This window comes from Accipiter gentilis, chromosome 10 (assembly GCF_929443795.1).
Source record: "Accipiter gentilis chromosome 10, bAccGen1.1, whole genome shotgun sequence".
In the NCBI taxonomy this organism is placed as follows: Eukaryota; Metazoa; Chordata; class Aves; order Accipitriformes; family Accipitridae; genus Astur; species Astur gentilis.
In genome coordinates, this window is record NC_064889.1 from 22,645,865 (window position 1) to 22,663,723 (window position 17,859).

A 17,859-nucleotide genomic window follows, 5' to 3' on the forward strand; every position below is an offset into this window, starting at 1 on the left:
GACAGCAAAAGCACTTTTAATCTTTTCACGAGGAAGAAGTCCAAAACCTCCATTAGAGATGACCAGCTGCCCTGGGGAATCGCACAGCTCATCAGCATGGGCAGCAACGGGAGCGTACACTGAAGTCTGATGAATGGGTTTGTCTTCCCTTTCCCCAGAGCCAGGGTACGTGGCATTAAGTTTATTCTGGGCCTAAACACAACAGAGGTCAAGCCTTTGTACGAAGGAGATCCTTTTACCTGGACTTACTTCCTGAAACTGCTTTACCCTTTGCGGCTGTGCCTACGCTGTATGAAAAGGGACGGACTGAGGCAGACGACACAAGGGGCTCTGATTGCAAATAAAAAATCTTTATTGCATCTTAGAAGCAAGTCTTAAAAAAAAAAAAAAAAGATTTTCCATGCACTGAATCCATCCAAGTACCTACATCCTTGGGACTGTCACCAAAAAACGATGAACATTATAAGACATCGACTCTACACTAGTTGCAGTTCATATTCCATACATGTGTAAACAATGGTTATTTCTTCTACTGGAATAGCAATTACTCCATAAGATCCCTTCAAACATGGCAACAACCTAAGCATCGGTTTTTCTCCATTCCTTCACTAGTCTCCACTTCCCAAAGAGTAGGCAAAGTGGAACTGAGAGCAATGAGACGAAATGGTGATGGAGAATACGATAGAAAAATATATTGTTCGCTGGTTTTTATTTTTTGTTTCTGCTGATCAAGATATTTACAGGTAGGTAGGTCCCAATAGGTCATCTACTTCAGTGACAACGTCCATTCACTGTCTAAGTCTCGGTGTAAAGGGTTCCCTTTCTGGCTTTAAGGCACTTTATTTTGTGTATTTTCTCTTACCTTGCTAGGTGTTAATTCATAGGGATCACACTTTCCTTGTATTCGGCCTCCCCATCCCCAGTTCCTCTTAGAATACCAAAAAAATTTCTAAGCTTACTGAAGTCATTCCAAAAGTGTTAAAGAAATCTGGGAGAAAAGATTCATGAAAAAATATTTTAGAAAGTAATCTTTGGAGATCATTTACTGCAAGTACGATGTACACTACCTTATCAGTGAGAAGATGCAATACATTCCTAATATATATATATATATTTACACACACATATATATATATATAAAATATTAAAATGACTAACAGATATTCAAGGAAAGGTCAAGAACCTAAACCAATGGATATTAAATAAATTAACGGTCTATCAGATACAGAAAAAAATAACCCCAAAACAAAACTAGTAATCAAATGTAATAATTGTTCCCATTAACATCATGTAACCGACTGAATAAAAGCAACGCAACCAGGTGCAGTACACTCGGTATAGAAGATTTTTCAAAGTTCTCGTTAAGGATCTCTAATTGTTCGTTGCATACTGTCGCTTTGCTGCAAGAGATTCGCATTTCCCATCCTCTTCCCCTCCCTTATTATGCTTCTGCATTTCTTGATGACATCATCTCAGCTCTAGACAGGACAGAGGTTGAGGATAATACACATCATCTCAGCTCTAGACAGGACAGCAGTTGAGGATAATATACAGAACCCATCCACGGATTCTTAAAACATTACGTCCATATATGGACCAAATATAAAAGACAAAAATTTCTACAAGGACTAATCGGATGGCAGGTTGTGCTTACTTTCTTCCCTCCCTTGAAGTTGCCTGGCCATAATAAGTGGAAGTGTATTTTTAAACTGAAATAATCAGCCATTTGGAAAAAAACCCTCCTGCGATTAATATCCTTATCATCGCCACACCGATTTGTTTTGTTCTAATGCAATTTAAAAAACAATGGCTATCCTTAACAAAAGAAGCAGAATCTTTGCACGGTAGCCATCACAACAAAACATTTAGATACACTGTTTTGCCACTTGGCTTGCACGCTCAGGTCCCAATTTACAGAATCCCAGCAATGACGACAGCAACAGAAAAGGTAGGAAACAATCTTTTGTTCATAAGGAAATTCTAATTCAAGTCAGATTTCCGCCGATCGGTCGGATAACTCTCAAACAACTTTTTAGTTTGAAGGCAAATATTGATCACAGTTTTGTTCAAAACCAAAACCACAACAACAGAAAAACCAACGGCCTTGTTCTTCTCAAAACGAGTGCTTTGTAAGAAAACAATGATGATTTCTAAAATATATCCTGTGTGGTGTTTTAAAAGTGAATTATCAAAAAACATTTTCCCAAAAATAAATTAGATAGTTAAAAAAAAAGTCTTTTCCAGCATAGCTGGACATTAGGCTGTCCTCACTGAGCCATTAGTATTGCTGCTTTTCCCAAAATTTGGGTCATTTTTTTCAAACCATATTTCAGCCAGCTGTTGTGTGGACCCATAAGTTGAAGCTTTAGACCCCAAGCACATTTTATATTGTTTTGGATCAAGATTAGGGTCACAAAAAACAGGGTGATGCACATGGACTACTCCAATTTCTTGGCTTCGGAAAGTTTTTAAGCCAGCTTGAATGACTTTGTTAAACAGGTCTACGTCTTCGAGGCCCCAACCTTGGATGGAGACGTCAAAGCCACCTGCTCGAAGAAGATCACCTTTGTAAATACAGGTAATACCAAAGCCATAGTTCCTCCAGAAACCTGTTTTCTGGGTGAAGGCAAAATGATTGTCACTAGGAACTTTTCCACTATAAACAATCTTTGGATCATACTGGCTAAAAATGATGGGAAAGTACACTTGTTGACCCAAAACTGTATTGGCTCTACACCGCTGGAGGAATTCTGTGGTAAACACTAAGTCAACATCACAGAAGAAAAGTAAAGACTCGTTCTGGAACTGAGAAGATCCGACTTCCAGAGCCAGTGCCCTCGAGAACTCCCCCGACACTGGTAAAACCTGCATGTCAGCCTTGGGGTATTTGGAGCGGTAATCTCTCATCAGCTCGATCTGCTTCGCTTTGTCAGGGTTGGAGTTGGAATTGAAAAGCAGGACAACCAGCTTGACGTTCTGGTTTGGAATGAGGCACGTCTTTTCAAAATTCCCCATGAACCTTGCAAACATGTCAAAACGTCCGGAGAGAGGAATCAGGATGTTGATCTTCTTGTCTTTGAGTTCCTTCCTCTCTACTTTTGATCTGCTGAGCTGGAAGGGAACAAACATCTTCAGCGAGTTGGAGAGAAAGGACAAGGATCCAGAATCCTGGTTGATTTTGCTGGCCAGCTCTTTGGCGTCCATCTCTTCATGCTCCATAAACTGGATCTTGCTGAACGTCTGCTGCAAGTACGCATGCCTCCTGACAGGGACGGTCATCTTCTTCCCCTTATGCTTTTTGTACAGAAGCAACAAGTCAAGAACGTACTCTGCTCCGTACATCGGATTTACTCTGCGATAGCCATACTGTATTTCCTTGAAATCTATGATCCTCCCCCGGGTCTTAGCGTTGGCGTTGATCATTTCCATGACCTGCATAACAATGTCATCCAACGCTTCACGCTGAGAAGAGTCCATTCCTCTCCGAGGGGGCTGCCCATCGGCACCCGAATACAAATACTTTCCTGTAAGAAACTCCCACTCCAAGATTTCTTCCCGGTGGCGGGGCTGGAATCTCATGAAGGAGGGTGGCATCCCCAGCTGCAGGTCATCTTTGTGGATTTCTGTATTGCTGTATTTGCTCATCAGGACAATTTCCCGGTGCAGCTGCACAGTCCGGTGGCGCAGCTCTGCTATCTTGCGGCTCAACATGTAGCTGTGAAGTCTGTACTGGTATGGGGGGTTCTTATTGGGATGCAGCGTTATAGCTCTGTGTATTTTGCTGTTCCTCAGGTCTCGGATATAGCCTTTTTTGTTCTGCTCATAATTTTCATAAAACAGCTGCTGCATCTAGAAGAGAGAAAGAAGAAGTTAGCGTCTCGGCAGTGCTGTCCTTGTGAAAGTTAGCCCACGCAACCCCCACTGGGAGAAAATTCCTCCTTGCTCACAGGGCCAGAAGGCTTTCTGAATAAGCTGTTCTTGGTTTTAGGCACAGGTTGTAGCAATACCAGCTGCTATTCAAGGAAATTAAGAGGATTATTCATTGTAAACTGGTGAAAGAAACATCTATCATGGATTTGGGATTACTACAGCCCATTCTAGAGATACCACCGTTGGCCAAACAACTGAGCAGTAAGTAGATTGTAAGCTCGTTTTTTCACAACACCACAGCACCACCAGGGAAAAAAAACCATGAAGTGTTCACTACAAAATTCTTACTATTCGCCTGCTTCCCATGAGCTTTAATAATAATAAAGCGCAATAAAAAAGGAGACCATGTACATAGCAAGCAAGGATGACAACACCTTTTCCGTTACACCCAAATATTGTTTAGGCATTAAAAATCCATCTTGCTGAATATTTTAGTCAAGATGCCAAATACATTATCTCAAGTGCTGCAATGCACAACCACAGTTCCCCCGCCATTTTAAAATGTCAACAGAAAGTAAAATGCACCTGAGATTCCCAGCAGTAGTTCCAAAAGGCAGGTAATACAGGATGTGTATGTACACTAGAATAAATGCACCCTTAAAGTGGAAACTGCTACTTCAAAACAAGAAGATAGCAAGCTTAGATAGAAGATAGCAAGATTAGATTCACAAGCCTTATGGAAAGCCACAACTTAAGAAAAGTGGACAAACCAGCTTTACAGTTTTCAGTAGCTCAGGCAGTAGCTGATATAATGAAAGGCATGTGCAAACCAGGATGATAATGTGGAAAATAAGCTGGGGAGGGGGAAAAAAAAACCACGAGGAAAAAAAACCCCTCGAGGCCAAAGTTCTATACCAGCCTAGTCAATGGACATTTAAAAAGATCACAGGCTGACTCTATATCACAACACAAATGTCACCAACCTGCCAGAGGAGCTGACATGACAGCTTCATTCGATATAGGATCCAACCATGTTATTTGCAGCAGAATTTGCTGTAGGTAATACAGTCAATAAAGCACATGTAAAAAGGCTATAAAGATTAGCAAAGAGCTAAAATCCAAAAGACAAACAGAAAAAAGAATGACTCAAATATGATGGCAATTAAGCAGAGCACTAAAAGGAAAATCACAGGCACAGAAAGCCTCCCTTTAACAGACAGCGTGAGTGATGCTTCTACCAGCTGTTCAGACCCAGCAGAAGTCTTGTTTTATTAGGCCCTCAGTTGCATTTTTCCCATTATTGTGGACAGACATTGAATCTAAGGGATAAACTTACACCTGGATTTAATTGCCGCTATCTTAACAAACCACATGTGTGCACACTGAAATTTGAAATTCAGCGTATTGCCGTGGACAGCACAGGAGCAAGCTGCATATACTTGAAACGGCTCATGTGGATTTTAATCTGAACAAATGTAATTCATTTCAAAGGAGGGAGGGAGGAACTTCTGCTGGACTGAAAAAGAAAGAATGGTTTTTTTCATGGGTCATCACCAATCCCATACCTGTTCTCCTTTCCTGCTCAAGTTCACCTTCTTGCCCACTCTCCCCCAGATGATTCCTGCTGCATGCATGCTGTCTGTGAGCAATTCAGGCCAGAGGCTGCCTCTTGCTAGATAGATCCCATACAGCAATGCAGCCAAAGGAGGACATCTTGGTGATGGCCTCCTGGCAAGCCACAGATGAGCTGCCTGTCAAGATGTATATCCCCTTAGAAGTCATGCAAGATTTAAGAGTGCTATGGGCAGCGGTTAGTTGGCCTAACCCTATGTTCAGCTGAGAGTTATCCAAATTGAATGAACCTTATGCTTTCCTGAGAAGCACGTTTTTCCACTCACCCAAAGACTGTTCTTCATTTGTACCCCTGTATTGTTTCTTCTACTAATAACACTCTGTTTTTTGTCCACTTTGAGCCGTGATGCTTCTGTTAGGGGCTCTAGGAGACCTCAAATCATACCCACTTACAGTCAGTCCTCTAAGCACAATTCATTACAATGGAGAGCTCACACAGCAAGAACAAGACCAGTCCAACACTGCAGGACCCACACGTGTATTTTTACTGACGCTGCTGATCTATCCTCTCTAACACTACATATATATAGAAGTATTAAATGCATATGGTAACAGATTTCACTGACATTTTAACTACAATACAACTATAGGCACAGGCTTTCCCAGGAGTATTGTGACATTAGATAAAAATTCTTAGATCATGTCATTAGGCAACTGTTATTTAAAGGAAAATTGACAGTAGGACTTAATTTCAAATCTTGTTTTGAATTTATAAGAAAACAAAATCAAGACCATGCAGCCTGAATGCATTTATTCCAAAACTGCCATCTAGGGCATTCTGAATTAGCTACAAGAGGAAACCATGAGAAGCAGAGAGGCTTTTAGATTACACAACAAAGTTTTAATAGAATACCGATGGGTAGGAAAATGTTATGAAACTTCCCAACGGAAGTAAAGATATGAACCCCTAGCAAATGGCCCTAAATAAAATTAACAAGCGTATTTTAAAGCTCTGGCTTGCCATGCAGGAGTAACCTCTTAGCTAGGCTGGTTAACTTCTGAACTTTCAATACTACTATTTGCCTCTTCCAGAAACCAGCTAACTTTGAAAACTGAACTGAAAATAGAACACATTTCAGCAAGACTTTACTGGTGCTTCAACGCAAAGCAATTTACAACTGAAACATCTATTAACAGCCACCTTGCTCCAGCCAAAAAGGTGACAACTGTAACAAACCCTGTGCTCCGGCCAACCCTGCAGTGCAACTAATGAGAAGCACCACAGTAGCCCAGCTTTTATATAATCCTATTTTTCAGAAGAATGCTTTGCAAGGCTGGCACTTTCGTTGTTATTCCTATGGAGTCTGCCCCTCCTCTACTCCAGCGTCCCTCCTGTCTCCTCGCATTCAGCAAGCTGCAGCAGGCATGGGATGTGCCAGCATCCTGCAGCCCGGATCCCCCATCTAGGAACCAAGGTACATCCCACACCTGTAGGAAACACCCAGAAGGGTATCAGAAGGGGTTAATCAATTCCCTATAGAGAGTATAATGACTTACAAACTATTTTTGCACAGTGTCATGAAGTGCTGTAAATGAAGTCCAAGTGGCCAGCAGCCAACAGAGCAATTTAACCCTTCCTGGCCTGAGGCGGACACTGACCCAATGCCTCAGAAGCACTGTGATGCCCATGGGCTTTCCTGCACGATAAGGAGCCCCACGTGGATTACGTTCTCTCACCCACATCTACAAAACTTGAAAGAAATGAGCAGTTCCCCCCACATAGTTTGACAGCTCCACCAACACTAATTTGTTTAAATCATTAAGGCAGTGCTAGTCCTCGGCATTGGGTTGAATCAGTAACAAGGGCAATGCCCAACTATGGCCCATCACTGCTAATGTAGATTCTACCTCATTTGGGTCCAAAACACTATCCTAAATATCACCTACTAGCACATGTGGGCTTTCAACTCCACACAATACTGGAAAGCCAAAAGGAAGACAAAAAATCATAATACCTCTTCTGTACATCATTAATAGGTGGGTGGGAGAAGACAACAGAGAAAGTAATTAGTTCCTCCCATGTAGCAGCTGTTAAACACACACATGGGGAGTGACACAAGCCCAGAACATACATGTCTCTAACAGACATTACGTGCAAACTTCCCCATGCCTGTTACCAGACTCTTGCGAGTTGAACACTTGCAAACTCTTCTTGTAGTGAAACAGGTTTCTCTATGATTCTTTTCAAAAAAAGAACCTTTCATGGATATTAGTTTTGCAATGATTATATTCTAAGCATGCTTTATTCTAATGCAGAGCACTGAGAGCATAGGGATACAAAGAAGAGCTACTCTTTATTGACCACTATTTACTCTAGACCTGTTGAAGCCTTAAAAACCCTAATGTTCCCCAAACCATTAGAGACTGAATGTTTAAACTGTGGTACAGCTGTTGTGGGCACTACTGGCTCATGTCCAAAAGACCAACTGAAAGGGGAGAGTGTTATGTTCTTCATTTTAAATGAAGAAGTCTTTTGCAGGCCAAAAAAAGTGTACTGGAGAAAATGGACTTTAAAAATAAGACCAGTTTATGCAGAAACTGGCCCGCAGCCATGGATTAGCCCCCAAGGGCTTTCTCTCACAGCTCCAGATTGTACTACCACAACCCAGAAAACACAGCCCCACAAGTCTCATGAAAAGCAATCATGGACAAGACATGTTGTATGGCAGGCTTCGAAATGCCCAAGATGTGCTTTAAATACAAAGCCAAACTAATTAAAAGTTCAAAAGATGGCTAATGTCACCTAGTGCATGAGCACCTCAGTTGGGAGGAGATGAGCATGCAGGTCCCTCTCTGCAGCTGGTGCAGAGCTGTTCTCCTATGGGAGCAATGTGGGGGCCAGGACAGCCCTTACCGTTACCACAGCTCTGCTGCCAAAACTACGCAGCATGCTTGCCCCCATCTCCTCCTCGCTCCTCCTTCCAAAGATGCAGCTGTAGCGGTGCAAGGGAGCAGCTCCTGTTGGTTGGTTAAAATGGAATGAAACATGTTTTGCACCCACATCCCAAGTAACTGTATGAAATAATTGTAGTTGCACTAACACAGCTTTGCCACTTTGGAGTGATTAACCAAAACAGATCACTAGTTTTCTGCTTTTTAAACCACCAATATCACTAAATTGGTAAAATATTTTGCATGTAGACCCAATGGAAAGGAGCAGTGGGTCTTGGTTTACTGCTGACTTGCAGTAGAGGGGGAGACCACAGTGACCTCCCTGCACGCAACTCTCTGTATTCAGGCTTCTCATTAATGATGATCTTTCCATTTTAAATCCTGATGCTTTATGTGTGATCCCACAGCTAACCACTGACACGAGTGAGGTCACTCCTGGGCAGAGTTATTATGGTGGAGACAAACACAGGGAAATAATGGATAAACACTCATTTCCAGAGAACTTGGCCACTCGTTCATCCCTGTAACCTCCCCAGTTGCCACTACAGGAAAGGATGCAGGAAACACCACTTGGTGCTGGGAGATCAGACTTCCCTCTCAGCTGACAAGTGAAGCCCCAAGCTCTGGAGCACAATCAAATGATGTGATTCCTCAGATGAATTACTTCTCACAAAAATTTCATCAGGTACCACTGGTTCACATTTGCTTTGTTTCATAAATTAAAGAGAGGCAAGAAAATCAGCTGGACATCCTGAACAGCCAGTACTCTAAACTTCCATAGAGAAGCAGAGGCAGATCCAGCTGTGATACACTGTGACCTCTGAGTGCAATAACTCCAGGCATGCTCTGAAGCAAGAAGTTTATTTTGTACAACACAATTGCCTCTTCTTATATGATACTAAGTGAAACAGCGCCTGTCTCACTCAAGAGCCTCGCAGTGCCTTCTGCGCCGTTCCCCTCTCCAAAGTATTCGAGAAAGGAAGCCAAGTATCTAAGGCAAGTTTCAAGCACAGCAAACTCAAGGTCACTGAATTCCCAAGGAATCTGTGAATTAGGAGAGTTACTGCTGGAGTTCAATCTTTTGTTAACAATACCAAGTAGCTGTTTAATTAAACAACTGTCCTTCTCCCAACCCTTTCTTGTTTAAGCAAGTAGAAGAGCTTAAAAATTACTTACTCATTTACAGTTTCTAACCAAGTAGCCTTTACAGTATTCCCAGGTTGGCAACAGAAAGAAGAAAAGCTGCAAAAATGAGTGTCTTCAAAACTAGCATCATGTACTTCACCTCCAACCTTGAGCTTGACAATCTTATTACACAAAACCTACACATGGGAGCAATCCACAGCACTTGGGAACTAACTGAGATTCTCCAGCTACGAAGCAGAGGAGAACTTCCCTCTGCCTGGCCCTGCATTAGACTGAGCTTCATCCTCCTGGTCTAAATGAAGATACAGGATCCTAGTCTCCTCCTAGCCATGAAGCGGGGTTTCCTCCCTCAGGTCTCCCCTATTTTGGATAAGGGGGGCAAGCTGAATCAGACCTGCTGAGTAAAGAAAAGAAAGACTACTGCAATCACATTAACACTCTCAAAAGAAGGTAGTTGCTTATTTAGTGAAACATCCTTCTCCTTGGGTGTATCTGACACAGATACTACACAGGTGCCATTGTGCACTCCATAAAGCCTCAAACTGCTTCTCTAGAGACACAGATTTATGTTTTTAAAGCATAAACCAGAATATAACCTGAAAGCATTTTGTACCTTAGGAGTAACCAGATAAAACAGAATGTGCCATTTTAGGATACTTAGATTTAACTGTGCAAACCTTAGAGAGCTGGATGCAATTGCAGAGTTTTCTTCCAAAAGGTTCTGATTTAACAGAAACAAAAGCAAATAAAACACCACTAAATATTAACAAATGTTCTATGCTACGGCTATTAAAGCAGCAGAACATCATAAGTGCTAATGACTAATTATCATTGCTATTGCTTGAGAAACAGTGCTCAAAATTTGTTTCTAGCATAATTTCCAAATTACGAGTCCTGGTGCAAACTGCTGTTCTGCACATGGCTCTCCCTTGCTCAAGTTAAGGCTTTGACCCACGGGGCAAATGATTCAGCTCTCCCTTTCCAGCAGAGAAGAACTGCCTCTGTCCCAGATCCAAACAAAACCAGGAATACAGTGACTCGCCACTGATTTGTTCATTTAAAGGCCAGAATCAGGGATGATGCCAGACTACTTGCCCACTGAATATACTGCATCTTGGGATTTCTCTTCCTTGTTGTCAACTCCACACTTTCAGACTCTGCAGTCCAGGCAGAGTACAAGAAAAACTTGGTTTTCATTATGAATTTCATCAGGCCCATGAAAGAAATAGCCACAGCCTTGGAAATCTCTATCTGCTCTTTCTCATGCAAAGTGTTAAGATTTCAGAGGAGCAGCACATGATCCTTGGAGGGTAGTTTCTTGGAGATGATGAGCAGAAAGCTTCTGACACCCTGGCAAATATTTTTTTGGATGCTGGAAACAGTGTTAGAGGGATGCAGTCTCCTCTGAGCAGAGACTACAGAAAAGAAGACCTTTCCTGGACTGCTGCATGATTTTCCACCATGTGTTTTCAAGAGGCAGTAATGTAATCATTTAGAAATACTTTTGTCCATGGAATTCAAAGATTCCTATTTGGGAGCTACTTTCCACAGCCAGTGGTTTTGTAGGAGTTGCGAGCCATGATGGATGATGAGCCTTTTTGGTCCCAAAACACCTGGCAAGGGCACCACAAGCTGCTGCTTACAGGGGAGTGGAGAAGAAACCCCCTGCTTGGAGAAACTTCAGCTGCAGCCTAGGCATCCATGCGTCATCTCAACATCAGTCCAACATCAGAAATAAAGCTGGAGCAGTGTAGCCTCCCTGCCAGACTTGCTGGGACAGAAGTGATTTTGTAGCACACACCACACCAGGTCTCCAGGTCTCTGCCAATACCAGATTCTGCAAGAACCCTGGGGAAGGATCAGCCCGAGTGGATCCAGTTGCAGGATCCAGCCCCTTCAGCCTTGCCCACATCACAAGCACAGCTTTCTTTTGATGCAAGTTAGTTCAGGAATCCCTGCCCCTGAGTAGGTACACAGCGCTCTACATGGAGACAATGTCATAGTAACAGGTTCGGGCTGAAGGACAGTACTGAAGCAGTCACATCAGCACAAAGCTCTAAATCTCTCTGAGCCTTCACAGGAGAGTACTGTGAATTTAATTAGGCAAAGATTTGGCCTTACAATAGCAACTGCTGCAGTTCTTCCCTGTGTGTAAAAAGGTGGGGTTGTATTTAAAAAACGGATTCATTTTCAAGACTTCTGGCACTTCCAGCTTAAGCAGCACTGTTTTAGATGAGGAGGGACACAGCTCCCTTCTTTATGGCAAGAGGCCATGCTTGCTGTTTCTGATCCCTTGTGAAGACTTGTGGCAAGAATACATCTTTTGGAAAGGGGTGAGAGGGGAGCTGGGAATGCTGAATAAAATCCGCAAGACAAGGCCAACTGCTGAACTGCCTGTGTCAAAGCTGCAGCCCTTCAAACCTGCAGTGCCAGTAAGCCTCAAAGTGACAGAGCATCTTTCATAACTGCATTTAGAAATCCGTCTGCTTTATGCTTTCCTAATAACCGACGGTAAAACCACTTCTCTGCCAGCAGCATCAGTATCAGCTAATGAAAATTGACAGAAAACTGGGAATATATTAGGTTTCTGATTTCTCTGCTAGTGAGCCCTCCTCCCAGCTGCCACAACAGCTGCTCCCGTGAGTGCTGCTACGCTGCACCTCTGCCAGGTGAGCAGCTGGAAAAAGGGATGTTGTTCAGGACACACTCTTGAAACCTTAGCCCCTTCCAAATCGGTGGTGACCTGTCACTAGGAGCTGCACACCACCTCCATGTTGGCAGGGAAGTCTGAAACACAGAGCAAGCCAACATTTAAATAAACTCTGAGAGTGGGCTCATTCCATCCACTTGGCCTCGCTGGATCCATGTGGACATGCTGGATCAATGCTCGGCTCCACTTACATCTCACCAGCGTCACCTGGTTTGCAACAGCACAAAGGTGATGGCTGAATAGCTGTTTTAACCGGATGGCACAGCCATCTCTCCTCCAGGCTTGGATTTTAACGAGTGCTCCAACATGGTGCTCACTAACTGCTTTTTCCAGGGTCATGCTGAAGACACCCAATACTTAAGGTGATTTAATACCCCCAGCCCTTTAGCAAAAAGGGCATGCAGCAGCTCTGAGTGTGCAGATGATGGGAAGCTCCACGGGAATTCAGCTGACTTCTTTCAGATGAAAAGTCCCCCCCAACTGACAGCCAGTCTTGTTAGTAATTCAGCACAGTTTGAAGGCCACTGGCCATCCAGCTGTCCCTGCTACCCCTCTAGCTCAGCAAGCTTAGGAAGAACCACTGTGGCTCAGCACAAGGCACCAGGGCCCGCAATTAGCTATGCATCAGCTCCCCAAAAGCAGAAAGCCTCCCAGCGAGGACTATGATCTCCCTCTGCTTGCCGCAGCAAGGCTGCCTGCCTTTGTTGGCCGTTGCTGAAGGCTGGCCTGCTTCAAGCAGGAGGGGAGCCGGCAGCACGAGGCAGTGCTGGGTTTCTTGCCTGGGACCGGTGTCAGCAGGATGGCCCTGCAAGGCATCCAGCAACAGAGCGGGAACTTGCTCCGCAATCCTCTGGCTGGTTCTCATAAATTCAGCTGGATTTAAAAGAACATCTCCTTTTATTCCTGTTGGTGGAAAATAAGAACAAGCTATGCAATTCCTTACAAACTCCCACAGAACCGGTGCCTAACACAGACGTTAACTAACAAACTCCTGCAGAACCGGTGCCCAATACAGATGTAGCAAAAGTCACAAAGTGACACAGGCTGATGGTTTCACTGCTCCTGTTTCACTGCTCCTCTTTCACCAGCCTGTGAGCTCAGATCAGTTCTTCATCTTCAATATGGTTTTTCAGCCAGAGCCACCATTTCTGGAGCTGGTTTGAAGACTGTCTACAAGGGCCTGGACTCAATCACCAGCTTGTTTCACATGGGGAGCAGCACAAGATGACAGCTTCCAGGGTTCACTGAAGCTGCACAGCATTGTTCTGAAGTGTGCATTTTAAACGCGTGCACATTTATATTTTTTTTCCAAAAGAATTGTTTAGTAATTGCTCAGAGGAGGGGAGGGAAATAAAGCCACAAACCCTTGTTTTATGTGGAGAAGCTACATGTTTCAGTCAGCCCATGAGGATCCTCCAGCTGAGCCCTGGCCGTGGGATAACGCAGCTTTAGAAAGCTGCGGTGGTAAAAAGCATCATGCAGTAACACCGCTGCTGCAGACACAATTTCCACAGTGAGATGCCATGATTGCGAAAGTGTTTTTCTTGTGCTCATATCATTACCACACAGGACTTAAAGCCTGCCCACTATTCTGTGTTGGGTTTAAAAGCAAAATCTGCCCTCTGTCTCATTGCTGGAAAACATACGTGCACCGTCCAGCATAGACATGGCACTGCCAAAACCATACAGTGAGAAGGTCTCTGCCTCAAAGAGTTCTGCCATCTAAAATATGTTCAATACACAGCAGTTTGGTTATAAAAGATACAGCTCCTTGATCAACAGGGGGATCAGCAGAGGAAATTTGCCCATTCAGAGAGCTGATGATCTCTCAAGAATTTGACTTTCATGCCCTGTATGTCAAAAGCCCCATAAACTGTGCATTAATAGCTTTAACTACAAAGGTCACCTATTTTTATTTCTTGCTTCGCTGAAGCGCAAGGGATAATACATTTAAAATAAGGCACATTTTAGGAGAAACTTGTGACTTACTAATGCAAATGGGAGCCTCATTTTGATAGGGTTTACAGGTTAGGTGCAGGTTCAACACCCCAGAAAGAAAGGTGGTGAAAGAAGAGAAAAGTGGTGAAAGAAGGGAAAAGTGGTGAAAGAAGGGAAAAGCACAGCTGCATGTGCACAGGTTTGGGACCAGCCCATTCCTCTGCAGTTTCATGCATGCTCTCAACTAGAAGAAAGGCAACATCTTTCTACGCAACCACAGCTTTTATTGTCCTGTCAGTGGAACAACTTTCTCATTATTAAAATGAGCTGTCAGGCAGACTGGCATTTCCCTCCTTGCGGTGTCCAAGTTAGCCTGTTCGTTCAAATATGGTTAAAGATTTCGCATAGTGTTGCTGGCTAACTGTATATGGTCTGAGGTTTTCTGGAAGTTTGCTGTCTGGCACAGTTTGGAAAAGTAACAAGCAGTGTTACTCTGCAGCGCTCTGTAACCAAGTGCCTCTTGCATTACACATGGTCTGTCAAACCAAGGGGCTCAACTCTGACTGGGTATGTTTAAGCTCTGCTGATGTACACCATCCATCATCTAGCTTTGACAAAAAAGAATATTCAACTGCTGCTTTTGTAATGCCCTAAATTAAGGCAGGAGATCTGCATACCAATAAATGCAGTTATGCTGAATGTAAATGCATTAGCCACCATTAGAAATAGAAAGGAAAAAAAAAATTAAACACTGCCTCAAATATTCCCAAGCTTGGTGAAGGATTTGCTATTCACACAACACACTGAACTCTCTTTTGAATGTTAGCCACACGCACATGAAGAGTTTTTTGGTCCCTTCGTAGGGTTTTCTTCGTTTCTTTGCTTCCGACCTGGAGGACACTTCTTTCTGCTGGTTGTGACCAAGATGCTATTTTGGGAAGAGTGGACCCGGCTCCAAAACTTGCGCCCTTTACCTGCCGCCACCACTGCTTGGTCCCTCCATCCCTCCAGCAGCCAACCTGCAAGTCTCTGCTTGCACCCAGCTAGTGTTTTCTTTCTCTCTCCCTTGAATACTGCAGCCCTTCTAGATTTGAAAACCAGGCAGCTTGGAGGAATTTTAACATTTTCATTAGTGACTTTCCCTTACCCCATCGACAATTCTCACTCATCTGGGAGATATGGGCAATGGAAGGAGCAGGGAAACACGGAGATATTCTGGGTGGGTTTGCCCATTGGGTTGAAGTCCTATTGCTTCAGGAAACCTTGTGGGTGCTTGACACTGCTGAGCATGACAGAGAAAAGCAGGGAGGGAGAAAAAGCCATTGCTCAGAAAGCAGAAGCAGCTTCAGCCAACAGATGGAGAAGGCTGGTAGAGTTAGCAGCTTCGTTCACCAGACAGCGATGCCTTGTCTTCTTATGACCCATTTTTAGTTGTTGATCCGAGGACGTTTCAGGGATTTGACTCATGAATAGCAAATGACTTAACGCTGGGTTTGCCAAAAAGCCTTCTCCTTGCTGCAGGAAGGCAGGGCTGCTTTGAAGTAGCTCCTGAACCAAGACAATTTACAGCCTGACAGCTTAAAGCTGCATTGAAACGGGTACTCGTTTTCCTCAGGGCATTATAAATCGCCGTGGTTCAGACACAGGCGGGCCACCAGCCCAGGAGGGCAGGATGCATGGATGGGGACTGTGTTCTTCTGCTGTCCCACGAAGGCACGTCCACGAGGGAGCCAGAGCCCTTCAATAGGGCTTTCACGGGGACACACAGGACTACTTTCTGCTGCATTTTTCTTAGTACACTTCTGAGATATACTTGTATCATCTGAACTGCAGGTTGTTCCTGAGTTCAGTGCGGTTTTGAGCTGGAGCTAATAAGGGCTCGGATGTGAACCCAATGAGCAAATAGGTGTGCTCCCAACTCACAGCCAACAGCAGGCTTTAAAACCGCTACTGAGAACAAGTTTTTTGCAAACAGGCTCAGCTGGCAGCGGAGGGACATGTTCCCCATTGCTGACTCAGCCCTGGGGGCAGCACTTTGTGTCAGAAAGCAAGGTGGGTGCTGACACACTATTTGCATCTTAAAATAGCAGTACTGCTCAACACAGCTCATCTGGCAGGGCCTGGAGGCACCCAGAGAGCTCAGGGTGGGAGGAAGGCTCTCACTCTGCTCAGGGACATCTGTCAATGACATACTCTATAGCAACAACCTGATTTGGGATGCCAAATCCAGTGTTATCAGTCTTTTTCTCTAAAACTTACAGAAAGAGCTATGCATGTACCCTAGAATTCTCACCCCTCATTTCATGGTCGTTTTGCCCATTGCCGTTTGGTGTTTTTTTAAATCAAAGAGCCAGCAGGTCAGCATGCAGGGTGCTGGACAATACTTTTCATCAAGCCGTGCCAATGCTGCCTTTGCCTTGCCTTGATGTGAACGCCAAAGTCAAATACAAACCACCCACCCAAAACAGATGTTAGAAACCTGTCTCTCTCTCTTTAGCTGTCCTCTGAGGTCTGGCCTCCTGTCAAACGCCCGAGAGGATAGTTTTCTTTTTTATTTTTAAGGCAATGATAATATGTTCAAAGGCTTTTTTCTGTTTGGAGAAAGCAAATCTACACCTGGTCCAGAACTGCTTCACTACACACCAGCAAATACCAACCCTCTGTCTCTGAGGAAAGTTTGACCTCTTGACTTGCAAAATAGTTATTTTCTACCTTCACAGAAATTTTAACAGCTAATTCAGTAGTGCCACAGGAACACAGGTGACAAATTGAGCCCAACCTATTCAGTGTGCCATCTTTTTATGCAGCAAACTGTCAAAAGAGAACTTTTATGTTCCCCTCTGGAATGACATTTGTTTCTACAGGTCTTTAAGCCAGAAGAATACAGAGGTGATCTCCTGGACATTTTGTTCTCCATGGAAACAGGGCACCATTATGGTATTTCTCATAGATAAAAAACAGAGAAGCAAAGGATGGGCGAAGACGGAGGGAGAGTATAAGGGAGAAGGCACAACGGCAGACCAGAAGAGGCAAGATTACAGCACCACTGTGTTGTCTTATAGTACTTCTTAAGCAAGATGCTCCTTTTGGGTACTTTATGTCCTAAAAAAATCCCCAAAACATAACAGCAGTCTGTGTTGCACAAAGATGAAAGATGGAAAGCATTATGCTAACCTTAAAATGTAGCTCGGGGGCCTGGTGCATCACAGACTGTTTAGTATTAGCATTATCCACAAAAGCACTGAAAAATGCATTGCAGGATATTGAAGAAATCTATATCCGGATATTAAAACTAGTATTCAGTAAACTGTTAGGGGTGACTATCACAATATGGTCAGACCACAAGCTTAATGAAGCCTAGGAAATAAAGCACCATGACTAATTTGAAGCACATTAAAAGAAAGCACATACAAACTCCACTAAATCCATCAACTCGGAAAGGATGCTTCTTTGCCTTACTTAGGATGGGTGAGGAGACAGACACATGTGATTTACACAACATGTTGTATTGCCCATTGCTTTATGTTGATTTTCAACAAAAGTACTGCCTGTTCTTGAGGACTGGGATTTCCCACCCGGAGGATTTCTAAGAAAAAGGTTTTATGGCTGGAACCGAACTGATGTGGCCCAAACTTGAAGACCCAGCACACTCAGTGCCTGCCTGCTGCTGC

At 43.7% G+C, this 17,859-nt stretch overlaps 1 protein-coding gene across 2 annotated transcripts in view; it reads right to left on the bottom strand.

The window, feature by feature from the left end:
- Window positions 1-329: 329 nt before the first annotated feature.
- CHSY1 (chondroitin sulfate synthase 1) overlaps window positions 330-17,859 on the bottom strand; it is a 79,021-nt gene continuing 61,491 nt past the window's right edge. For both annotated transcript variants that reach the window (XM_049811396.1, XM_049811397.1), the window contains exon 3: window positions 330-3,849. In XM_049811396.1, the coding sequence (XP_049667353.1) occupies window positions 2,257-3,849 (1,593 nt within the window). In that variant the 3' untranslated portion in view covers window positions 330-2,256. The remainder of the gene's footprint in view (window positions 3,850-17,859) is intronic.